Genomic DNA, 27,625 nt, shown 5'->3' with positions numbered 1-27,625 from the left:
CCATTGCACTAAAAGAGACTTTGTCTCATTTTCATTTCCATGGTATGCACAAGCCATGCGTCTTTCAAGGTGTGCTATTTACCAACTGATGAATAGAACTTAGCACACTGAGGCGAAATGCTGGCAACCAGAAATGAGTTAGCTGGAAAATTTATAATGTCCAATAACGGACCAATTATATTGGTATTATAAATTTACTCATTCAGGATAAATATTTCAGGTTTCTGATGGGAATCAACATTTATATCATCTGATGGCCAGACAGGCATCAATTTTTTAAAATGAGACAAAGTCTCTCATAGTGCATTGGCACTGTCGGTGGCTCCAAGTAGCCTACGGAGTGGCCTCCACGGTATGCACAAGCCATGCGTTTTGGTAGGTGTGCTATTTACCAACTGATGAGCCGAACTTAGCACACTGAGGTGAAACGCTGGCAACCAGGAATGAGTCAGCTGGAAACTTTTTAATGTCCAATAACGGACCAATTATATTGGTATTAATGTTTTGAGTGTTGTTTGTTCTGCTTGGACCGTTGAAGAAGACACGTCGTGCCCTGGTCGCTGGTGGAAAATTTAAGACAAACGAAGTAAAGAAAGTAGGAGAGATGATGACAATATTTGACACGGGGTGATCTAATCACCATCCGGCGATTGCGCCGAGTTTTGTTGTGGTTTTTCCAGTTCTTGTATTCTTATCTATTGGAATAACTGTAAGTAGCTACTCAGTATTTTCTTGGTCACCTGGATTGTACTACAGTGATGTCTTCGAATATCAAGCATAACTAGTTCGGACTGAATAGTTAAAAATCTTCTCAAGTCATTGAAATTATTAGACTCTGATTATTAATCAAGATTTTAAAATGTGAAAGGCATTAGTTAATAATGTACTGGTGTTAGACATTATTTTCAGGGTTCTAATTGAGTCAATTAGCTGGTAACATTTTGGTTTCAACAACCTTCTTTTGTAAATCATATTTAACGGAGGTAAATCTCGTGGAAATTATATGTAAACCCAATGAGTTAGAAATTGTTTGTGGTTGCTACCCGGTAACTCTTTGGCAGCCATGTTCCTTTTTCTTGGTCATGTGATCTGGTTGACATGGGTTACAGTTCGTAAACTTAAAAGGGGGTGTGGCCTCTGTTGACATCAGAACATTTGAGCTTCGACGATTGCGTCGTGATTGTTCTGTTTGATGTCGTGGATTGTATTTTTGACTTGAGTTGCATGAATCTGTACGCAATACCGTTTTAATTGAATTGATATTCTAAATTAATACTGACTTTACCTTCTTAAGTGTATCACTGTGTGTTTTCCTTCTGATGTCACGTTATTTTTGCCTTGTGGCAGTTTAATATTTGCATTTCTTATGAAAGCATTAGAAGTCATGGAGAAACAATTCTCTACTCAGCATTAATCTGTAACATTTCTAAGTAATGAATCTTATTCAGATTAAAGAATTGATTATTTGCGTGAAAATGATGTTAAGCTCAATTTTAATTTTCATATAAATGATATTTCATTTCTGATGATGATGATGCTTGTTGTTTAAAAGGGCCTAACATCTAGGTCATCAACCCCTAATGGCACAAAATGAGACAAAATGTGAAGACAATTAAAAATCCATACTCCTCCACTGACCAGAATTCAAAACGTGAGGACAAAGAATGAATGGATGGATATGAAGTTAAAACCATCAGTGGATCTGACCCGCAATGCCCCACATTCCCAAAAACTAGTGTTAAACAATAGTATTACTGACCAAGGGACTGCTTCGAAAACAAAATACTGAATCGATGATGCTTATAGTCTAAATGGGTCCAAAATCCAGGTCATCGGATGGATAACGGTAATTATTGCTAGGAAAGTGGACCCATGGTATTTGTCATGTTGCAGTACTAATCAAAAGTAGTGTAGACTCGCGGTATTCCACACATTATGGTACTACTCACAGGTAATGTAATGCACACATGTACACAGACCTATGGTGTTTCGTACATTGTGTCGCTATTTACAGGCAATGCAAACCTATGGTGTTCTTCACAGAGGTGGACTAACCACAGGGACTCACACTATCCCGTGGTGTTCCTCACATAGTGGGTACTAATCATAGGCAAGGAAGAACCATGGTGTCGCTCATATAGTTGTATAAATCACAGGTACTGTAAAATGCATCCTGCACTGTCGCTACTAATCACAAACCTATTGTGTACCTAACATAGTGGTATTACGCGCAAGTAAAGGCGACCCATGGTGTCCCCTGCATAGTGATACTAATTACAAGTAGTATCATGGTTCTAATTTGATCATCCCTTAGGCAGGCCGCACACCGGACGCGTCAAGTCACGTCAGCGACACAGAGACATGACGCATCAGAAAGGAGCACAGTGATAAGCAACGGAAAAACAAAAATCGCCGCACACCGGTCTGCGTCTTGATGATATCATCAGCATCCTGCTGCAGACACGAGCGATAAGACACTGCATGTTCCATTTCTATGCGTCATGTCTTAAGCGAATACCTTCTCGTATAGTTCTGTTCCTGCTTTTTCTGAGCAGTGCCAGTGAACACAAGTGCCAGCATGAATGAAGAACAAATCAACATTAAATTAGTGCAATCCGTGGAGAAATATCGAATAATATACGATTATTCGCTACCAGGACATTCGAATAAGAACGAGGTGGATAGTGTGGCATGGAGTGTCCAAAGAATTAAATTTAAATGGTAAGTAACTTACATTCAGTAACATATTTATTAATTAGGTCCATGTACAGTAATTACATGTTTAATTATGTAAGAATAAACATTTCTTGCGCAACCAGAATTACTGATAATGTATAGTGCAGCTATATTTATATTTATTCTATAGCGTACTTATTCTGCCAAGAAAGGGCTACGTTTGGTTTCATAAAGTAAGAACACAAGTGATTTCTTAATTCAACAGCCTCAACTGTTGCTCTTCTGTTGCAGGGTTGCAATCTCTGCAACACACGCATCGTATTGTCAGTATTTTCATCCTTATCTGTTACACTCAGTTCACTAAAAACGCCGTCTTTTAGTCTAATGAAGTTATGCAGAACACAAATTGCGAGTATTATGTTGTCTATTTTATCAGGTTTGCAGGCTATAGCTGTACCGAGAACTCTAAATTTAGAAGCAAGCATTCCAAAACCACATTGTACACTCTTTCTAGCTCTGCTAAGCATATAATTAAAAATCTGCCTTTCATTTGTAAGTTCTCTTCGCGGATAGGGTCTCATGATATGCTTCTGTAATGGGAAAGCTTCATCACCAACGAAAAAATAAGGAAATGGTGAACAGTGATCATCATCTTTCGGTAGCCTCTTGGGATCAGGTATAGGCCTATTCAGTGTGCCCTGCTGAAGGTTTCTTCCTAAAGCTGAGTTTCGCAACACGCCGCCATCACTGTTTCTGCCATAGTCACCAGCTTCTATAACAATGAAAAGTCCATCTGCATCAACCAAAGCTAATAGAACAATAGAAAAATAGCCCTTGTAGTTATAGAAGGATGAGCCACTGTTTCTCGGACACTGAATATGAACGTGTTTCCCGTCTATGGCACCAGTGCAGTTAGGCATATTCCAGAGTTCCAAATATCTTTCGGAAATATTCTCCCATAACTCCTTTGAGGGTGCAGGCATAAACTCAGGTTGAAGTGTTGTCCATACTGCCGAACACACTTCATCCACAATTTTGCCGATTGTTGTTTCTCCTCTTTTAAACTGAAAGCTCAAGCATCTGAAGCTGTTGCCAGTAGCTAAGTACCTGGAAATAAAGGACCATGAATACTATTACTGCTAAATTAAATTTTAAAAAGCTTGTAAAAAATTATTTTAGCCAAATTAAACTATTGACAATTGCACTCATATACACACATTCTATAAATTTAATATCATTGAACTGCACTGTTTTTGTTATAAAATGTTTGTTGTGAATTTATTTTGTATGTGTTAATAAGCATTCATTGGTATAGCTATTGTATGTATAGTCCTACTATAGGGCTCTGGCCTCAAGGACATCCTTTATATGAAATAAAATAAATAAATAAATAAATAAATAAATAAATAAATAAATAAATAAATAAATAAATAAATAAATAAATAAATAAATAATAATAATAATAATAATAATAATAATAATAATAATAATAATAATAATAATAATAAGTGTATTTTCTCATTGCAGTGGCCACCTGTAAAGACAAATGGAGAAACTGTAGGAACTGTTGGTCCAGATACTTAAGGCAAGCTCCTACCAGTGGTTCAGCAGCAGTAACCAAAACGCCCTACTATCTTGCAGACTACTTGGCGTTTTTGACACCATTTACGAAATCAAGAAGACAAGTGGGAAACGTATCCGTATGAAGAGGAGCAATCTGCTACAGAGGAACAACCATCATCAGTGGCCATGACAGAAGAAAACGACGAGGAGAATAGTGCTCAAGAAATTATGCAGCCGCTACCTCGAACACGTAGAAGAGATACAAAAAGAAGCGCCATTAAAATGGATAGTGACGAAGTTTTCTCTTCATATATCAGATGAAAACAAAGCATACGGCTGAAGCGGAGTGTAATAACCCTGATGAGTTGTTTTTCAAAAGCCTGCTACCAGATGTGGCTAAATTATCACCTGCAGCTAAAAGCTCATTTAAGTTGTTTGTGCAGCAAAAATTAAATGACATGCTGTACGGATCAGCCAGGAATGTTCAGTGTAGTGATACTCATTCCCATCCATCAACTTCCGTATTGCATTACGGTGGTCAGACGGGCTCCTCATATACTATCTCACCATTCTCGTATGCAGAGAATTTACCAGAAGAAAACGAGGAATAACGTGATCACTCATACTGATAAGACGTAGTTACAAAGACAGCACTCTATGGTATAAAGTTATAAGTGAAAAAACCAAAACATTGCACACATATTATTTATATACTTTGTCAATATGAACAATTTCGCAGCTGTGTTCATCATCTAATAAATAATTTAATTATTTTAACAACAAATTATTATTCTAAGCTTTGAACTTACCTTAGTGTTATAAGTAGCTTTTCATCAGGACTTATAGCCTTCCTGTAGTTTGTGTCTTGTTTTCTTAATAATGGAGAAATTTTCTGAAGAAGTTCTGTGTAGCTTTCGGGGTACATTCGGTAGTATGACTGGAATTTTACCGGATCTTTTAGTAAATCATGCGCTATAAGCACCATGTTGAGCACACGACATATTAAAATCATGAATCCATTTTCTTTTCCTCTTGTTACGCAATTTCAACCACATATACAGCAAAACATCATCTTCACTCGAGGAGGCCATGTTAACAGCTGATAATGCGTAGCGTATTGATGCAGACACATGCTTCTCCGGTGTGCGGCTACAAGTCTGCATCACGAGTGCGACAAACAAGCGAGTCGTTTTTCATGTTGCGTTGCAGATGTTGACGCGTCCGGTGTGCGGCCTCACTTAGTTGCCTCTTATGACAGGCAGGGGATACCGTGGGTTTATTCTTAGTCTACAGCCCCCACCCACAGAGGTATATTTCATTTCTTGGGGACATTGATGTATACATAGTAATTTAACTGGGTTGACCTTTTTACTTCACTCATTTTAATTTTGAAAGAGATTCATTAATTATTCATTGTACTTTTGAAAGAAGTTTCAAAACTTAAATAATGACACATTTTTATTGAATATAAAATTAATTAAAATTTAATTCTGGAAGTACCATCTATTTTTTATTTAAGTCAGTATATTTGATTTATATTTTTACTAATCCGCCTGACCTCAGGGCCCAGATTGTTTTACTACCTTCACGCTTCTACCTTGGGACTGTTTTCGTAAGTACATTTCCTTCTCTCGTGATTTTATTCATGTGAAGGTCCCATGTTGTCCAACAATTATCGCTAGTGAATACCTTGGACATACGCGATAATTTACGTGAGTGCGGGTGAGGAGTTGATCTTGATCATGTAGGGACTTGTAACTTTTGTTTAAGACGCTCAGACTGCATATAGCTATTCAAGATTTAACTTTGGGAGATCTGCATTTATATTTTGATTAGCAGACTGAAAGAACAGTTTCCGATAATCATTTACATGCATAGTAGCCTGCCTGTTTAAGTAGATTTTTCAAGGAGACGAACATTACAATATGTAGTCCAACATTTATGTACAGTTGCAGAAGAGCTGTGACATAATACAGACGAAGTATGGAGCGAGTGGAAAATATTTGACCTAGTTACGGGGTTAGATAAGCAGAGTTGTCCCGCGGCTGAATGGGAACTGGTTTTTCACATTGAATGGAAATTACCCCTGCAATAGTATCATACTAATTGACAGGTTATCTTGATAATACCAATATAAATGGTCCATTATTGGACATTATAAATTTTCCAGCTAACTCATTCCTGGTTGCTAGCATTTCGCCCCAGTGTGCTCAGTTGGGTTCATCAGTTGGTAAATAGCACACTTTTTTTTTCAATACCGTGATTGAGCTGATGTTCTAGTCAACCTGCGAAGCAGCAAAGACTGCATTTCTATGCCAGGGGCCTGTTCCACCAACGACCTTTGCACTTTTCAGTTCAGATTTTGTTCCACAATCACTTTGCAGATTTAGCTTGCAAAGTGAAAAGTTAAGAATCTTTTCACTTTTCAAGCCTGTTATGTTCCTCCATTGGTACAGAAATGCAAAGTGCAAAGCAATGAAGTGAAAAGTTTTCAGAAATTTTGCAAAGAGATGATTCACTTTTCAGTTGTTAATTAACAGGTATGTACACTTGTTTCTCTGCCTAGAATTTGGTTTAGTGATATAAACATGTTACGACGAGAGCTTTTGTTATCATCAAGTGAGGACAGTGATGAAGAATACAACAAGAAAACGTACAAAGACAGGATTAATTTTCATATCCTCACTTCGACGGAATTTTGCGAGTGTTTTCGTGTTACCCCAAAACAATTAATTATTGGTTATTTATTAAACCTGCAACAAAAAGAAGTCAATTCCTTTCCAGAAAAGAACTAATTCTGATATATGCTTACATTGGTTAGGAAATGGTGCCCAGCTGCATGGTGTAGCAGCAATGCATGGGGCATCAAAATCAACCATTTGCAAAACTGTTACCAAAGTTGTAGATGCTACAGTAAATGTAATATTTCCTAACATAGTACATTGGCCTGATAATCCACATAATATAGCGACGGAATTTCTAATGAAGGGTGGCTTTCCTTCTGTGTGTGGATGTGTTGACGGAACTCTCGTTAATATTGATGCTCCTACTGAGCACGAGGAGGTTTATGTTGATAGACATTGGCATCATTCTCTCAATATTATGATGATTAGTGATGCAGACTTGACCTTCTACAGTGATAATGCTAGTTGGCTAAGTAGTGTGCACGATTCCAGGGTCCTAAGAAACACTGTCATATGTACACGATTTGACTCAAGTTAAAGGCCGTTCCCAGAAGCAGTTATATTAGGTGACAGTGCCTATGGACTAAAAGAGTGGCTAATATCCCCTCTTAATATAAATCCTGACAATGCTGTTGAGCAACGATTTAACAAGGTGTATTGTTGAGAACAGTATCGGAATTTTAAAGGAAAGTTTTCCCTGCTTAAATCACTTAAGATTATGTCCAACAAAAGCGGTAAAGGTGGTCTTAGCATGTATTGCATTGCATAATATTGCACGTAAGGTTGGGAGAGAAAATGAATAAGACTTACTTACCTTAATGGATGGAAATGAAGACTCCAATTCTGGAAATGATGAGGCAAGGTTGGAAGAGAAAATGAAGAAGACTTACTTACCTTAATGGATGGAAATGAAGACTCCAATTCTGGAAATGATGAGGCATTATGTCCAACAAAAGTGGTAAAGGTGGTCTTAGCATGTATTGCATTGCATAATATTGCACGTAAGGTTGGGAGAGAAAATGAATAAGACTTACTTACCTTAATGGACGGAAATGAAGACTCCAATTCTGGAAATGATGAGGCAAGGTTGGAAGAGAAATTGAAGAAGACTTACTTACCTTAATGGACGGAAATGAAGACTCCAATTCTGGAAATGATGAGGCACTCGATCTAAACACCGTTGCTAAACTCAATTCGTTGTTGAGATATTTCACTAACTGAACTGAACTGAACAATAATATCTGTTTCTATATTAATAACATTCATTTTTATTTACTAAACTATATTTCTAGTGATCTACATACAATAAACATGTTGCTATGAAATTTAATTTCAAATGAATCACTCAATACTTTCGTTGGCTATGTATTCTACGCTTTCGTCTGTAGTATATACAAAATCCTGTGAAGCAGAAGCTGAAATGCCACTTGTAAATTCTGAAGGTGGTATCCCCAATTCCCTTTCCAACTTCAGAGTTTGCAACTTCCTATGGAAAATTTCCACACGGAGAAGTTCCTGTCTCAGTTTTTTTGTCATCGTATCTTCTTCACTATTAGCAATAGGTCGTGGGGAATTTAACAGCTTCCTTTTCTTTCTCCTCGGTGTATTTTGGAGGTTTTCGCCACTGGGAAGTTCAGCAGGAGTCGGTATTGGCTCTACAGTCGCTTGATCTTCCATGTAGCTTTCTGGAAGGTTCAACCCGTCTAAAACAGCCGAATCTTTTTGTAGGTTGTCAAAGATAGCAGCATCCACCTCATCCAATTGCTTATCCTTTCCTCCTTCACTGCCAGTTTTCTTGGCATTATCTCTTTTTGCCTAAAACCAAGAATTGAATGCTTCAGATGTGATATATCGGAAAGATGAAATCATTACATATATTCTTCAATCACTACTACATCACAATTTCGTGTAACATGCTGCATTAACATATGTGAAGTTATACAAATTGATTTAAGCGATATATTCTCGATTAATGAATTAAATGGAAACGTAAATATTTACTTACCAGTGCACATTTCCATAATCCAAATAGATTATCCCTCGCATACATCCAAGATTTTTTGGCTCCAGCTAACTGCAAAGACTGAGCTTTCTTTAGAACTTCAGGCCAAGCGGATCGCTTGTCATCATGCGATAGGTTATTTTTGAAGTTGCCAAAAAGGATGTCCCGTTTCTCTTTGACAACTTCTAACACTGCTGGCTTCTTGTAATTTTCTTTCTTTCCCACGATCAAAATTTTAAAACTGCCGGTACCACAATTATATTGCCAAATTCACCATGAAAAATAAAGCATTAAAATCAAGGAGTATTGTACAGTTTTCCCATGGAATAAACATGATCGGATCACTCATACGCAAAGACTTTTCACTTTGCAAAGGAATTGAAAAGTAAAACCTAGATCATGGTGGAACAGAAAGACTTTGCACTTTGCAAGAGCTGAAAAGTGAAAAGTTGCAAAGTTCATTTGTGGAACAGGCCCCAGGAGAAGAACTAAGGACTGACCCAGTGCAATATTGACGACATCACATTCCGTATGGCTGGCTAAAAGGATGGGGGCTGGCTGTCTAGAGGCAGGTGACAATCAACAAACAGATGAGTACTAGATTTGCAATCTAATTATGTGCGTGTGCACGTGTTTTAATGTAGCAAGGGGGATAAGTTAGTTTCGTTATTTAATTTCAGTATGTTTAGCTGTTGTTTGCAAGGACTACGTCCTATTACAGTAAATGTTAGGAAGCTTGTAAATATAAATAATTGTAAAGTACATGTGGACCAGTTGCATGAGGTCACAGCTTGCTTGTCCTTTTTATTCAGATATTATAGCTGAGTGGTTAGCATCATACCATTTTATTAAGTCAGTTTCTTGCTTTAGCCTCATATTTTTTGTTTGTTTTTCCTTTGATGTTTGAGACACAGTGTACGTCTCGGAGCTTAAAAGTAAATGTAAAAAATATTTAAATTAAAGTCAGGAAGGACTAGATTAAATTGTTAATGGGAGTTCAAAGAGTACAAAAACATGCCATCACATTTTCTTGGATTTATTGCATGAAGTATGAATGAGAATATGTGAGATGGTGGAGTTTGAATCCACAAATTTGGTAGCGTCATCTTCATGATTATTTGAATTTAAGATGAATGTAAATTAGTGATTGATGCATAAGTTCCTCGAACACAGTTTGATATTCCAAGTTCGGGATATTAGAATCAGTTCCCTTTAAATATCATCTTCATCTTCCTTCCAAGTATTGGGCATTTTTTTTTTTTTTTTTGCAAGACTTGAAAGCAATCAAATGTTCTTCCAACGGGTTGCTAGCCTGAAGGAAGACCTTTAAATATTATTATTATTATTATTAATGCAGGTTTCTCATGTTGAGAGGATGAGATATTTCAGTAACTTTCAGATTTTCAGACATGATCTATTGTCTATGGTGTAATTTCTAAGTTTAAAGTTATGTGTTATTACAGAGTTGGCCATTTAATTCAAGTTTAACTGTACGAGCGCGAGTGCTTTGATTTTTTGCCATTGTAAAGTGCTTTGTTTGTGACCAGCGCGGTGTTGTTTCTTTTTATGAGCGAATGTTAGACAACATCATTTATATTTGTATTCAGTTTTGGCAACTTTAGGACATGTGATTATTTTATGTGATAACTGAGTAAGAGGACGCGTTCCTCATTTGAAAGGCCTGCATTTTCATGCATGAGTAACTTACCTCGGGTAGACTTGTGAGCAGCGTGTGTTAAAGGTTGGACCCTGTATGTCTTTGATATTTGCTGCATTATTTTGGGAGACAATCTCCGTTTTGAGTCATTCCGCCATATGGTTGGCGAGTATGATGTGTGTGTCTACCGAGGAGAGTTTTATTTCAGTGGCTATTTTATTGGTTTTCGTCCCTGTCACTATGGTTGTTGCAGTAGATGGGATTTTTATATCGCGACATTTAGTTTTCATTTTCTTTTATGATATAACCATGCTGAGGGATATTTGTGTCATGTAATCTTTTTCAGAAACCAACGTTGAGTTATGTGTTGAAAGTTAAAGCCTACTCTGTTATTTTCATGAGTTTGTGTCATGTAATTCATTTCAGGAATCCACGCTGATTTATGTGTGCTGTTGTAAAGTCCACCAGTTGATTGGTTTTGTGTCATGTAATTTATTTCAGGAACCTACGTTGAATAGGAAGTGTATGATCAAAGTGTAAATTTATTTCCTTATATTTTCCATCGAGACTGTGAGTGAGAGTTGCGTAAATGCAACAGGCTTTTTCTTGGTGAGGCCTGGAAAATATGACATCATGTTTTTGTTCTTTGTTCTTTTGTTCTTTGCCATTTATGTAATTTTGTTGTGTGTGGTTTCGATCCACAGTGTTTTGTTGTGCTCAAGAGGTCACTCATGATTGAGGTGTATATATTAGTAGAATGTTTTACCACTCAGCGTAGTTTTATATTGTACAGTTAGATTAGTCATTTGTCTTCCCTACGCGCATTACAACACATCTTTTCTTAAGGTTAGGGACCCCTACTACAATGTCAAGTGTGCAGGAAAGGGGAAATATACTCATCTACAGTCAAAATTATTAACAAAAACAAAGGCAGGAGAGTGGTGTGAGCAAGCTAGCGAAAGTGTTAGTCATAAAATTCAAGAATTTTCCTTGCAATGTTAAGTATGTGTCGGCATACGCTTGTAAATTTGTATTATATTTTGATTCTCAATATGGACTCTATTAAGCTGATAGAATGATCTCAGTCATGTACTTTTATATCATTTTAATAATTACTTTTTGCTATTTTTTATTATTTATTCTTAATAAACATATTGTTCCTCTAAATTGACATCATGCTTCGCCTTGCTTTATTTATGGCTATTAGTTGACCTCACGGTGTCTATATTAGTTATTTGTTCTCCATCAAAATCCAGAGTGTAAATATTTTTTAAAGTATTGTTTTTCATAGTTCGAACTGAACATGCCTGGGAGCGGCTGACTAGTCTGGGGCAAATTACCTTGATGGTAGAAACGGGGACAATACTACTTAACACACTTCATATATGGTTTTGATCATTTGTACTTATGCTCTGCCTACTTTCTTTTTTACCGATGTATCCCAGATCAGTTGCCGTGGTACACTGTCATATACCTTCTCAATATGTATAAATGTCATCACTAAATCCTTCCTCCATCGTGTTCCTTAATGTAAAATTTAGATCAAAAGTTGATCTATCTCTTCCATATTGTTCTTCCTCTATTTCCTTTTCTACTCATCCTCAGTCTTGCCTCTAATATCCTCTCAAACATCTTTGCTACATGTGAAAAGAGAGTGATTCCCTTGTAGTTGTTACGTTCTTTCTTATCACTCTTCTTGAATACTCGGATTATTAGACCGTTCCTCCAATCTTCTGGTAGTCCTGTTTTTCTTCCATATCACTCAAAAGTCTATATACAGTATATCCAATGTAACCCTACTGGTTCTGGTGCCTTTATAATCTCTGTAGCCACCTCATCCACACCTGATGCTTAGCCACTTTTCATCTTCTTTATAGCTCATCCTATTTCCAACATAGTTATATCTTCATTTTGATTTTCTTCATGTTCCTCCTCTTCCTCTAGTTCTTTGAATTTGATATTAAGTAATTCAGGAAAATACTCCACCCATCACTGGAGAATATCATCTCTTTATGTCAAAATTTCTCTTGTATCTGCCCTTAAAAGTTTTGTATCTTCACTTTTTGTTTACTTCACTTTAAACCAATTCATGCAACACTTTCTCACTTCATTTAACATCTTCCAGCAAGGTTTCTGTCAAGTTTACCCAGCATGTCTGTTTTTCTTCCTGAACAATCTTCTGATAGGCACTCTTTGTTTCATGATACTTTTGCCTACTTTCTGTATTTCTGTCTCACACCCAGCTCCTCCTTGCTTTTTGTTTTTCTTCCACTCTATTTTGATTTATTGTTAAATATAAACAAGTTTTTTACTTCATACTGTTTAGAGTGTTGCAAGAGTATATGAAATTTGCAATTTTACACACATGCGCGCACCCGCACGCGCGCACACACACACACACACACACACACATGCGCGAGAGAGAGAGAGAGAGTGTGTTATTTTTGTTGTTACTGAATTTCCCAGATTATGTGGATTTTTGGTCACCAGGATCAGGCCAGTCCTATTCGAGCCTGATAAACAAGGTTCTAATGTAGTCTCATTTTGAGTCTAGACATCAATTCCAGTGACTTCAGGAATTCATTTTCTTGCAGCGTGTTCAAAACAGACTGCTATTCAGTGTGAATTCCCTCCACTGTCTGAATTCCTTGCTCCTTCAGCTGTATTTTCAGTTTTCAGAATAGAAAGAAATCACATGAAGAAAAATCGAGCAAATAAGAATGTGACACCAGGGCCATCTTGTTCTTGGCCAAAAACATCGACTCAGGAGAGCGGATGGGCAGGTATACTGTAATGGGACTGAGCGAGTGGTTGTGTGGTTCGGTCATCCAGCTGTCAGCTTGCATTCGGGAGATAGTGGGTTCGAACCCTACTTGTTATTATACACCAGACAAATGCTGCAGTTGTACCTTAATCAAGATCACGATTGATTCCTTCCCACTCCTAGCTGTTTCCTGTCTAATCGTCGGCATATGACCCATGTGTGTTTGTGTTACCTAAAGCAAACTGTAAAAAAAAAAAAAAAAAAAAAAAAAAATTGTCTTGATGAGTGAGCCCGTGTTGTTCTGTCACTGATCAGATCATTTCTTCCTCACATCATCCTGTAGACATTTCAAAACTTTGATGTGGAAAGCAGCATTAACTGTTTAACTGTCTGTGTGGATGATCTGACGAACCTTTGCAATCGTTTCTGGCAATGAAGTAGACACTGAACAATCAATTGATGTTCTGTCCTTCTTAAAGTGGAAAAACCACTCAAATGTTTGGCAACATCCTGTAGCCTACTCCCCAAAAGCTGTCTTCAGGATTTCACAAACATTCTGAAGCTGCTTCCCTTAGACTGAAGCAAAATTTGATGTAAATATGTAATTCATTTAAATCCTCCATTTCACTATTGACAGACAGCATGTAGTTACAAACACAAGTGTAGCATCACTCCCGGAGCACAGAACAAGTGCGTTTTCAGTGCACGGACTCATCACAGCATGGTGATACATTAATAATTTTCCATACTGTCCCCGTGAAAATTGGCGATATTACGAATATTTTAACGAGTGGAAAGCAAAAGGTTTATTGTCTGCTTGAAGCAGAAGCATATCATTTGGGAAGTTGTGGCGAGCTGAGAACGAGTTTTTTTTCGTCGTTCAGAGGGGTGAGATTACCGGCGAGACTGTGCCAAGGTCAGGCCAAACCACGTGACTGCCTTCGCACGCGCAACCCAGCTCGTTTCTGGAACAGTCTGCGCAAATTAAAGGAGACCATCAGCCAATTGCCGTTCTCGCTGAAGAACACGCCTCCCTGGCTAATTAGATAAAAGGCCTTGCTTCGAGTGAATCGCTCTCTTAATGCTTGTTCTCTTTATGCGCTTATTCTGAAGCTCTCTCTGAATATATTCTTCGCTGTGTGGAACATCACGTTACCGGACCACGTGGAAAGAAAATTTTCAAGTCAAGTCGACGCCCGTTCTACCAGAATTTAGTCTGATAATTAGTGAATTCTGTGGAATAAAAACGCCTAGGAGCCAAGTTAAGTGTGACAGTGTAGACGAGCTGTTTATATTCTGCGTGTGCTTGTGCAAAATACTTAATTTTGTCATCTCAGTTACAGCTTGTGACCAGCAATCTACGGAAGACGTCTTAGAATTGAACATCTCAAGATGAAGAATTCCGCAACCACCGGCAACACAATTTCATCGAGGAACACCTGTTGCAGAGCCTCCATGGAGCTGTAAAAATGTAAGGCGTCTCTGGTAATTGGAAGGAGACTGGCCGGAGTATGCTGAAATAACTGACTGTCGACGGGAATCGAACTTCACAAAAACTTGAGTACCTTTTTAATTTAATTTATCTGTCTTACCTTTTGTACAACTAGAGGTCTTTCTTCTTAAGTCATAGATCTATTAGTTTGCTGTAGTTAGAAATATTTCATTTTTCCTACTTCTTAAGGTGTCGTGGTAGACTAGGTACGTGTGAATGAAATTTTGGATCTATTAGAGTAGACATGTAGGTTGTCTTTGAATGATTTCCCATGCTTAAGGAGCTTCATGTTTAATAATCACTGACCACACGATAAATCTACTTTCCTTGTAATATTGAAAGTTACCGGACGGAGAATTTGCGTGTACATTTTGAGTGAATAGGGTCGAACCTAGTGTCTTTTAAGATCACTTGTTGTTTTTATGATGAAGTCATCTAATTTTACGATATTCCATGAGGATCAGTAGATGTAATAATCACTTAAATAATAATAATATTGACTAAAGATCGGGTAAAACAGAAGTAAATGCTCGTGAGCCATAAAACTACTGTAGAGTTCCTAAATGTGAGATGGAATGTGCTCTGTTCATGAAGGGTCTGGAATATGGCCAATCCTGAGGGATATTTGTTGTATAATTGAGCAATTGATGAATTAATGGTGATATTTGATTTATTCTTGTGTATTTGGAGCGCAAGATGGAGTATAATTATTGGAGCACGTGTTGCGAGTGTATTTCGCAGGTAGGAAGTAAAAATAACACGAGTAAGGCTCACGCTTGCGGTAAATTCAACCTGTAGCCCAAACGATGGTAGTGCTTATGGATTTTACTAGAATCTTCCATTATAATTTCATGAATTAGATGAACTTGCGTTGAAATGTGAAATGTATTTCTACCAAGTGATACCCATGACTTCGATCACTAGCCACCATTAATGTAGGAGAATTTCAGTGCACGGATTATTTCTGCTAGACATTACGCGTCCCGACCACCAATAAAAATCATGAATAAATTTGCCAAATCAGGATTCGATGTAAATAGTGTACATAAAAACGTGTTTCCCTAGTGTGTAAATGTGTATATTTCTCTTGTGCCATGTTGATTTCATTTAATTTTGATCTGGTCACGCACTCGTTGTGACGCAGATCACACTCATCGTTGTGTGTCGCCTTAAGAAATAATTTTATGCCCTTAAGGGAAAGTTTAATTAAGTTAAGTCAAGGAAGACTAGGAAGGAATTTATTTTCTTAATTAGCGAGATTTAAAAGGAAAGATCATCTCGTTACTTTATGAAGGCACTCGATTTGTAAATAAAATTTATTTAACTAGCTCACACGTTGGTAATGTAAATTTCTAAAAATCTGAAATACTTTAAGATTAATTTGAATAGAAATAAAATACAAAGATCAGAGGTAGAAATTCGTTAGCCGCATGATTACTTTGAAACATTGTGAAAATAAGTCATTAATAATTAATTAAAAATCATTACTCTGAAATGCTAATGACGATCATTAGGTAAATGATGCAGTGGAAAATTAATAAGAACACGATCGTGTGACAATGAAACAGGTTAATGGAATGATAAGAAAATAATAATAATAATAATAATAATAATAATAATAATAATAATAATCAGAATAATTAATTAATTTTGAGAATTTTGGAAACAATTTTCATTTTCTACTGAAGTTCATGTTGGTGTCATTGACCAATATTAAATACTGTAGATGACAAATTCAGTTGCGTACATCTTAAAACCACGTGTTGAGACTACTTTAAATTGGTAAAGCTTTGAACACATTTATTATAAAAACCCTCGTTAACAAGACTGCTGTTAATAATTTTTTTTCAAGTTTCATGTTAATTTATTTAATTCTTTCAGTCAAATGTTTGGTTTGAAAAGGCAAGTGGCCTAATTACTTCTTTGGTTTCATTACAGCACAGTAAGGCTGGAGATATGAACACGCGTCACTTTAAATCGAGGAAGAAATCCAATATTATGAAAGTTCTCTGTTGTATTAGAAAGAAACTAGCAAGAATATTTCATTTGTTTGTCTGCTTATGTGAATAAATGTCAGAGTGTTGTTTTAATATTTCTTTTTATCCTGCTTGGTCATCAATCCTTAACAACCCTTAAATGCCTCTAGAAAGTGATAGCCAACGATCGAACGGTCCACCTTGGGATTCCTCGCTCGATGGCTGGGCTTAGCTCGGGAAAAATGGGGGCAATACAAGTTCAGGATTTAAATGACTAGACCTTGTACATGCATCATCAAATACCAGTCAATTTGTCTATGAATGTGGGACTCACAAAGTACATTATTACTTTTAAATGTACAAAAGAGAACATGCATTTCATACACAAATATGGACTTGACTATTATACATTTTTTCATGAAACTAAAAGCTGTCTCACTTTTGTAGGAGCAACTACTTACAATGATCGGCAAACAACGCCCTATCTTCTCCACAATATTCAAGTGTTCTGATTCTTTGCTGAAAATACCAAACAAACTTCCAATACCAGTAGTTGCACAGAGTCGACAATATAGACCTGCATCCATTCCTTCAGATGCAACGCTGTAAACCATTTCCTCAGATGCAACATTATAAACCATTTCTTCAGAAGAAACACTCTGAACCATTTCTTCTGAGGCAACACCTTGAATCATTTCTTCAGAGGCAACACTTTGAACCATTTCTTCAGAGGCAACACTGTGAACATAAGCTGGATCAATTTCAATATTGAGTGGGTTCGAATCTGCAAAAGAAAATATAAAATAAACAGAATATCAAGATATAGCATGAAAATTTTCATTCTTTGCAAATGGTAGCTTTCAGTACAAAATATTCTAGCCTATTTCTAGTTTTGTGTTATTTTATCTATATCCAACTCACAACCCTACAAAGTTTTGTGTGACAGAAGAATAATTGTATCAAACACAGAGAACTATTACGACAAATATTCCACATCCAACACAACTGGTCTCCGTAGTTGACAATGTACAGTGAAACTCGGGCAAAATGCTCTTCAAGGGATTATTAACTCCATAAGCAGAAGACAACGAAATATGTACAGTATAACATCTACAAAAGATATTCTTTTTATTTTTACTGAAATACTGCAAGCTCATTATTGTAAAAGCTTCACACACTACATGCCAAGAAAATATACAGTATTAATGTTTTAGAACATAAAACCTATTAATGAAATTTAATTCTTATGATAAAAAACTCAATAATCATTGTCTTGTACATGAACCATAACAATGAATAATAAGCATTGGTAAATTGTCGTTGCTGCAAGGGCATATTGCCATGCCGGAACCAGTCCAACTTATTTGTCTTTTTCGCTGTACCAATGAGATACTTCAGCCTGCCGAAATAAATTCAGGATAAATAAAATTAGAAAATGTAGTTAAATTATGCCTTTTTCATGTGTTTTCCTGAATTAGTTTCAACAGACTGAAGAACCTTAGTTATAAATTAATGAAGTTGAAACAAAAAGAAATGGCTTCCACTGTAACAAATTGTGCTAATTGCATGATTTTCTAGGATTCCAATTTAATAATTTCTGTAAAGAGATACAAACACCAAGAACAACATAGAATTGACAAGTAAAGTTTTCCAGAATTAACGAATAGGAATGTGAGTGTGAGAGAGAAGAGTACAGGTTTAAAGAGTGCAAGCAAGGGGACCAACACTTTGCAAAACCAGCAAGTAAAGGGAGAAATACTTCACCCTAGTGAGTAGAAGGAAGGAAAATTTAACTTTTCTTCCAAGCACTGCTGAAAATTAACTGAAAATAAATAAAGGATGAAGTGAAATGGCGTATGGCTTAATGGGCAGGATTCAGGTCCAATATACATACTTTAGTTATTTTTAAACACTTTATGGAGGAGACGAGCAGGATATGAGAAAAAAGGGTAGTTTCTGAATCGTCCTTCATTGCGATACGCACAGTCTACGGATTAGAGAGGTCAGCAATATCTGAATTTGCTTGTCAACAAATATATAATTTCATGGTTAAAAATGGCCTTTGAATTTTATGACAAGAAAAAGAAAGTGTACTACAAACCTGTGCCTTGATATTCACCCTGATCCATATCCTCCACTTTCACTGCAATAAGATGTTCCATGGAGATGTGATTTCTGGAACACATACATCACTGATGAGAGGGAAACCGGGGATGAATATTCACACATTAACAATTAAAGGGATGAATACCTGCTTCTAGGATTACACAATGCCATTCTTCAGGTTCACACATGCACATTATAATTCTGTTGTACACTTCTCTCTTCATTGGGTTTACTATAGTCAAAAGTAGGTTCAGTTCAATATTTGTCTCTGTTTATTTGTCACAGGAAAACTTGGTATTCAGGTTCACGGTTGTGCACTATTTGATTAGTATAGCAACATTAAGGGGGGCAAAACAGGAAATGTCTCATCTCTTTATTGCAAAATCATTCACAAGAAGAGCTGCGTAAAATATAATATTTGATCTTTTATGTCTCATGGAGTAGGCCTACAAGCTGTAATAATGGATATACAGTAGAACCCCACAAATCTGAAATTATTGTAAATAATCTGAGCAGTGATGGGGGGCATTTGCAACGTGAAGAAAGGATTTAACCATAGTTCTTACACTTAAAAATAATTATTTAAACTAGCATTTAGCAGAACAGAATCCAAATAATGTAGCTCTAATAAAAGTCAAGCTTGAAAATAGAAATGTTGTAAGCAACTTTGTGTTGTATTCGATATTGAATCACAAAACATGTTTGTTGCATAAAAATGTCCTCACTGTATTTTCTACTTCATTATTTAACAATACCACTACTGTATTAATTTAGATTTTTGTATAAAAAGCAACAACTTTTACTTAATTAGAAAAATCGGTAGTCATCTTTTAACATAAGCAACTAAACCTGCTTGATAATGCGATACTGCACTAGCATCATAAACTTGGGTCGGTTGGCTAATATCATGTCTACATAGAGTCTTCTTCCTTTTCTACCACTTTTCCCACACCTGTGGGGTCGCGGGTGCGAACTGTGTCGCACATGTGGATTTGGCCCTGTTTTATGGCCAGATGCCCTTCCTGATGCCAACCCTACGTGGAGGGATGTAATCACTATTGCGTGTTTCTGTGGTGGTTGGTAGTGTAGTGTGTTGACTGAATATGATGAGGAGTGTGTTGGGACAAACACAAACACCCAGTCCCTGGGCCAGAAGAATTAATCAGAGGTGATTAAAATCTCTGACCCGGCCGGGAATCGAACCGGGATCCTCTGAACAGAAGGTCTCAACGCTAACCATTCAGCCAATGAGTCAGACTCATGTCTACATACAGTATTACGTGTTATTCTCACATAATTCGAACAAACCAAAGCCCCAATTAGTTTGGATGACCAGAGATCTATTACAATTAAATTAATAATATAGTGTGGTTCCACCTATTCAATACAAGAAAAATTATTAATGCAAGGTTACATTATAAGTCAATCACAACTGGGACCAGTTTCGACCTTTAGTCAGGGTCATCTTGAGCCTGTAGTTCAAAAGGTGCATGATAAAATTCACTGGCAAATGCCAAGAGAAAGTAGAAAACAAACTTTTTTCACATGACAAAAGTTCAACATCATATAAGAAAAGGGCGTGGGTATTCAAAAGTCTTTTAAATTTATCAAAAGGTGCAAGGTAAAAATTCACTAGCAAATAAAAGAAGTTGAAAACAAACTTTTTCACATGACGAAAGTTCAATATCACATAAGAAAGATGCACTGGGTATTCAAAAGTCTTTTCAATTTTGATGTGGAGATAAATAATTATCTCGATGTTGGATCTTGTAGTCATATATTTTATAGATTAAGAAGCAAATAGCTGGTTGTTATTGTTTTTAAGCAGAAAAGTTGAAGTTAAGCACCAGTGTGAAGAGAAATAAGTGCAGTATTGGAACAATTGAGTATCACAGATGACAAACGAAGGTATCATTAAAATGAATGCTCAAAGCGTTCTTAAGGCAGCGAAGTGGTCAATCTGAAGGTCAAGTCGTTCTGAACCATATTTGAGAATAATTCCCAGTTCAATGCAGAGATAGAGACTTATAGAAAGTAAAAATCAATTTATTAAGTGGATAGGAGTAAAAAGGCGTGAGAAAACATAATATAAAATTTCACTTTGTAAAGAGTGAAGAGTTTACGACATGCAGTGAGGGATAAGATTTGGAGCTGAGCAAGAAAAAGGAGGGGGGAAGAAAGAAGATAGTAGAAGTGAAAGAGAGATGAGAGAAAGGAGGAAAGGGGAATGGATCAAAGTTGGGTCAGGTGGTTGAGGTAACTGGGGCATTATAGAGAGACGAATATCATCGCCACTTCATGACTTCACCAAGAAATAGTCGTCCAGTGGGATAATACTCCAGAATCATTTACTTTACCAAAATAATTTCTTACATTAATTTTTGTGATACTATTTGAAACCTTGTATTTGATAAAACATTGAAAGGGTGTAGGTCTAAGGCACACATTTTAATACAAGTCTCTGTTTTTTGTTTTATAGAGCTAGGAATGACTTGACTGCATGAAGCACTCATCTCACTCGAAGGAGAACGTGTGCAATTATGCCTTGTCAATTTGCTGGTATTTGAGCTTCGTAAGAGACACTGTCCTATCGTAGGTTGCACAAATTCTTGTTTGATGTCTCTTTTCATCAATAACGACATATAATTGTTCCTATACTTCACTCTTCCCAGCATTATTTTGTTTTAATGCATTTAATTAATTTTTTTATTTTACTCTTGACTTCACTTAGAATATCCATGTTCAATGAGCATCTAACCTCATTGAACTTAACACAGGTGTTCTGGATTCGTCACTAATGTGCCCCAAGCTCTTTGAGCTCGTCACAACTTGACTTTGAGAACCACTGGGCTAGCTGGTAACATCACTGCATCATGCTTAGGCTGGCACCTGGAGGTATAGGCAATTTCCTCGGTCTGTTATCTTCTCTAGTTGGTGGAAGATGCTGTGAGTAGTATGGATGGGGAGAAGAATAAATGTGCCCATCTCAGAAAAAACTAAACATTAATAAACATCCACGTTTCTGAAATGCATTTTAATGCAAACTTTATACACTTAAAAATGTAACATTGAAACACACAAAGATAAACTAAAGCTTTAGGCTTTAGCTTGAATAGCAGCTCCAGAGAGGGGCATGTGTTGTTGGTTGTGATGCTCAATCCACTCCATTCTTTCCATCGATCCCAAGCGAGATTTGGTCACTCTGGTCACACCTAAGTTAGTAGAACATAGAACAGATTTTTGAATTAATTCCACATTGTTACGAATAGTTCTCACAGTGGATTCACCGACTCCCAAAGCACGCCGAATGTCAACAACACGCTCACCTTTCTCACGGCGATCCAACACTTCTAACTTTGTTTCTAACGAATACAACTTTGGTACACGTTTCTTTCCTTCGACAGGCACACTTTCTTTCCTTTTAACCGTCATTTTAAATACGAAACCTATCCAGTGCATCTCTACAGCTCTACTGGGTGGAACTGACGATTCACGTCTAGACAAACACGACAGAAGATGCGCGTAGAGATGTGCTTGCCCTGTTTAATCTTGGCGCGCGACGTAGTTTTTTTGTTGCTATTTTGCTTTACGTCGCGCCGACACAGATAGGTCTTATGGCGATGATGGGACAGGAAGGCCTAGGAATGGGAAGAAAGCGGCCGTGGCCTTAATTAAGATACAGCCCCAGCATTTGTCTGATGTGAAAATGGGAAACCACGGAAAACCATCTTCAGGGCTGCCGACAGTGGGGTTCGAACCCACTATCTCCCGGATGCGAGCTTACAGCTGCAAAATAGCCCGGTGCGCGACGTACTGTACATTACAGAGTTCGGCACGCACGTCTGTACTCCCCTTAAGTCATTACAGTTTTTACGTTCTGTTAACAGATGGCAGACTAGACTTAAAAGCAAAATCGCGTATATGCGAAATCACGGATAACGAATCCACGTATAACAGTGTTTACCTGTACCTGCTGTCTCCTTATTCATGAAGATAGAACTCCCGCTTCAGTGAGTAGGCTGGGAATAGGGCTAGTACAGAAAGCTCCCGTTGCCAGCCTGACTCCACTACGGTAAACACTGTCAAAAAGTCTCAGCATAGATCTTGATGCTCAACCATTAGCTGCATTACCATAGTCCATTCGGGAGAGGACCACTGCCATGTAGAAACATAGCAGAACCGCACGGTCATCCCCCCACAAAGTGCCGCTGAGAAACTTAAGCATGTTAAGTCTCTTCATACAATATAAATTTCATGATTTTGATCCGTACTGAACTGTGATCACAATAATAATAAAACTTTTGTTGTAATGGTCCACCTAATAAGTCAATAGTATCTTTAAAGTCTTGCCGGTAGTCGGCATGAGCTTTATCGTCATCATAATTTAGTTCTAGCTCGTTCTGAATTTGTTTGAATTCTTCGCTTATTGTGAGTAATCTATTTAGCTTAACTTGTAAGAGATACGTGTCAGCATGGTTCCCTTCAGAATCTATAAATGTTTGTAGGTGTGTCAAGCAGGCTTTGAAAGTAGCTCTCCTTTTAATTAACTTCTGTTTTTCCATGTCATTCAATTCTAATTCCTATTTTTAGAAACTTCAAACCAAAAAGTTGTAATTCAATTTTTCATACTATCCACAGCACCTTTCGTCAGCAGTCACATTTTTACCCACATCCTTCGGCCCCTCCTTAACCCCCTTCCCTTTCCTCGCCCTCTTCTCTCTCTTTGCCCTGCCCTTTCCCTTTCTGTGTTCCCTCTAAATCTCTGTTTCAGACAAAGATAGCAACGATATCCAAGAAGCAAGTATTCTTTTGTGTAACGATATCGCCGATCTTGATTTCAATGCTAGTAAAATTTCAGATTCCGATAGTAATGTGTCATATGTCGTGGAACCATCTGTAGCAGAATCTACGGTAGGTACGAATAGTCCCAAAGATCCATCCACATGGTATGCTGGTCTTAAAAAGTGGACAGCCAAAGAGGTAATGTGCCTATCCTGTGAAGAAATAAATTAGATAAAGAAAATGGGTGGAGTGATGTAATATTACTATTGTCACGTCAACAATGTGACAAAAGGCCAATCCTTCATATCCAAGTTTAACAATCTGTTGTGTCTATTTATCGGCAAATTTTTAGTGATGAAGTACTCGACCTGACGGTACTGCAGACTAACTTTGTACACGGTCCAATTGAAGTGAAGGTGGACATACCTAGGTATAGCCGCATAAAGAGCTGGACAGATGTGACACGAGAGGAACTACTGAAATTTATAGGCTTATATATGTTGATGGGCATTGTGCAGTTTCTCATATTAGAATCACACTGGAAGGTAGATCCGATATATTATCATTCAATATTTCATAATGTAAACATGCCATACAACCATTTCTCATCAATACTCATTGTTGACACTTTGCCGACAATACACTTCCCGAGATCTGACTGATCGCCTGTACAAAATAAAGCCACTACTAGACATTGTTGTCAACAACCGAGTCTATTGACACCTGGAGAGTGCATGTCATTGATGAATCTATGATGCCTTTTAGGGGCAGAATATGTTTCTGACAATATAACCCATCAAAATCCCACAAATATGGTCTCAAGATCTTTATTGATGGTTATGAATTTCATGTTTTTGGTCCGTATTGAACAATATATAAGTAATAATAATAATAACTTAAATGTTTCCACCTTTTCAATACAATATATTCACAAGATTACAAAATTATACGGTACTAGTTTCGACCCATCTAGGGGTCATCATCAGCCGTATTGGAGCAAAGATCATTTGTGGCGAAATCCTAAGACAATATTATTTTAAAGAATAACAAGGGCCCTTTACTGAACATAATGGAAAATTACTACATACACCTAGACCAATACTTTAATGCCAGTCACAATCTCAATGAAATCTCAGAGAAACCCAACATACTCTTCGATCTATTTATCACTTTCCTCAGAAACAATAATGCAGCCAACCTAAACCCAATCCTAAATTTAATCAAAGGTACTTTTCCAAGACAATTACACTTTCTCCCGCACCCTTCAGCCCCACCTTAAGCCCTCTTCCTAAGCCATATTTCATTTCAATACAAGAACTTACTGATTTCCATGATTATAATTTTTACAACACCCCATTTATACTTTATTCTTTGTTAAAAACCTCTTATTATGTATATTCCTTGTATTATTAACTATTACCATAACATCTCATTTCACTTGTTATTCTTTAAAATAATATTGTCTTAGGATTTCGCCACAAATGATCTTTGCTCCAATACGGCTGATGATGACCCCTAGATGGGTCGAAACTAGTACCGTATAATTTTGTAATCTTGTGAATATATTGTATTGAAAAGGTGGAAACATTTAAGTTATTATTATTATTACTTTCAAGATCTTTAAACTGTGCACACAAGATGGATATGTATGGAACTATAGTATCTATATACGATGTGACCCTGTAATTGACAATCTGGATAAGCCAGGCAATAGTGTTGAATTAGCTAAGTATCTACTACAGCAAAAGACAGATTTGTGTCTCTGCGTATGAATAGACCAGACCTCTCATGGGCTATAAAAGTAAAGCAGATGGCTCCCAAATAAAGGGTTACAGCACATCAGAAAGAAAATATAACTGTCTTGAAATGTAAAGACAAGTAAGATGATGTTATGATTTCAACTTGCAAATGTCTGCCGGTTATCAGCCAAAACCTAAACCAAAGGCTGTGCTAGACTACAATGGCTGTAAGAAAGGCATAGATGTGTCTGATCAGCTTTCAAGCTATGATCCGAAGAGGACGTCCCTAACGTGGTATAAAAAAGTAGCACTTGATGTGGCGATATATGTATTGGTAACAAATGCCACATTGTTATATCAACAATGACATCCAACTGCAAGGAGGAAATCAAAATTGACTGTGCTGCAGGCACAGCAAGAAATAATATGAGAATTCCTGTAACTCTGTGCAATCAACCTGCGGCAGGTACATAGGCTCCAAGACCATCTGCACCGGTCGAGCGGAAAGAAGACTGTAAAATTGTGAGAAAACATTGCTCCGAGTGCTATGACAACCTCAGAAAAAATGATGAAAGTCAGGAAAATGCCGCTAAAAAAAGTAAAAAGAACTGACACTGAATGTATCATGCAAAAATGTATATTGCCTGTCTTGCTACCAAAAAAAACTGAATTTTTCAAATTTTTAAATTTGTAATTTACTTAAGACATAAAAACATTTTTCAGTATGTCCCACTTTATCCTTTTAGTTCATTACCGTCCAAGCAAGTCCTCGCCAAAACCTGTGTATCATAGCGAGTTCTATGGAAATAGCCATAGGAATTGTAAGTGTCCTGTGAGCCACATGTGGTTCACTAAGACATCTCAGTGCCACATGCGGCTCACTGGACAGGGGAGGTGTTAACCAAGAGAAGTCAGATAAGATAGATCACAATGAGGAGCCTGAAATTGGGGTAGTGTGGTCATCATACTATGCCTCACAAGTATTATTTCAGGAATGACCAAGAAGAACCTACGACAGAAGCTCAGTCGTGGCCATCGAAAACGTAAACCTCACGGATCTTTTTCTTGAGCGGTCTCCTTAACATACATTGGTGATTATTATGGCACATATATTTCTGTCCTACCCAAACCAAACCACATGGCACTACAGCCCTTGAAGGGCCTTGGCCTACCAAGCGACTGCTGCTCAGCCCGAAGGCCTGCAGATTGTGAGGTGTCGTGTGGTCAGCACGACAAATCCTCTCGGCCGTTATTCTTGGCTTTCTAGACCGGGGCCGCTATCTCACCGTCAGATAGCTCCTCAATTCTAATCACGTAGACTGAGTGGACCTCGAACCAGCCCTCAGGTCGAGGTAAAAATCCCCGGCCTGGCCGGGAATCAAACCCGGGGCCTCCGGGTAGGAGGCAGGTGCGCTACCCCTACACCACGGGGCCGGCTATATTTCTGTCCTGAGCTGTTCTAATACACTGTTGTAGATCCAGAAGGAGACTTGAAGCTGGACAAAGACTGAATATTTTTTAAAATTTTAGTGTTGTGAAGCAACTCTGTTTGTTCCTACTTTACATGGGACTTCTAGGTTGGTCCCCTATGCTGTCTTATATATTTTCATCATATACATACACCAACACCTGAAAAGGTGGAGGAAAAGGTTCCTGAAGAGGAAAAGGCAGGAAATACTTTAAGTCAGAAACACAGACTTTTTCAGCAAAACCTCAAGGATAAGGCTAATTTGGGGAGGAGTGATCATGATGTCAATGTGTATTGGAAAAATTTCAAGGACCGAATTGGAGAAGCAGTTAGGGGGAGTGGAACAACTCAAGTTTAAAAAAAAGAAACATTGGACGACAGATGCCACTCTACAATTAGTAGAAGAAAAGTGTCGCATTAAAAGCAAACACAATGATTTGGACTGTGAAGATTAACTGCATCACATCAACCTGAAGATCATACAAACCTGCTATCAGGACAAAATATTTGATCTGAGCATGACTGCCATCCCATACTATCAAGTATCTGACAACCCAGGTCATTGTTGATAAGTGTGATGTGAAGATCACAGACTCTGAGGGAATTGCAAAGTATGGCGAGTACTGCATGAATTTGTTCAAGGATAACCAAGGCCATGCCGACCTCTGGATGGCCTTTACGATCTCAAACCTGCCATCCTGCAGTCCAAGATTGAA

The 27,625-nt window shown here is 37.5% G+C and overlaps 1 protein-coding gene and 1 pseudogene across 8 annotated transcripts in view; both read right to left on the bottom strand.

Moving 5' to 3' along the window:
- The window catches only part of LOC136877210 (zinc finger protein 345), a 240,452-nt gene that overhangs the window by 184,222 nt on the left and 28,605 nt on the right, over positions 1-27,625 (bottom strand). For 5 of the 8 annotated variants that reach the window (XM_067151049.2, XM_067151051.2, XM_067151050.2 and 2 more), the window contains 2 exons: positions 18,916-18,989; positions 17,276-17,598 (listed from right to left, as the gene is read on the bottom strand). In XM_067151049.2, coding sequence (XP_067007150.2) covers positions 17,276-17,598; positions 18,916-18,989 — 397 coding nt within the window. The remainder of the gene's footprint in view (positions 1-17,275; positions 17,599-18,915; positions 18,990-27,625) is intronic. The other 3 variants (XM_067151056.2, XM_067151057.2, XM_067151055.2) reach the window with 1 other exon arrangement.
- Positions 2,765-5,330, bottom strand: LOC137501508 (putative nuclease HARBI1; annotated as a pseudogene).

This window comes from Anabrus simplex, chromosome 7 (assembly GCF_040414725.1).
Source record: "Anabrus simplex isolate iqAnaSimp1 chromosome 7, ASM4041472v1, whole genome shotgun sequence".
NCBI classification, from domain to species: domain Eukaryota; kingdom Metazoa; phylum Arthropoda; class Insecta; order Orthoptera; family Tettigoniidae; genus Anabrus; species Anabrus simplex.
The sequence above is the reverse complement of the archived record's forward strand: the minus strand, read 5'-3'. Positions and strand labels throughout refer to the sequence as shown.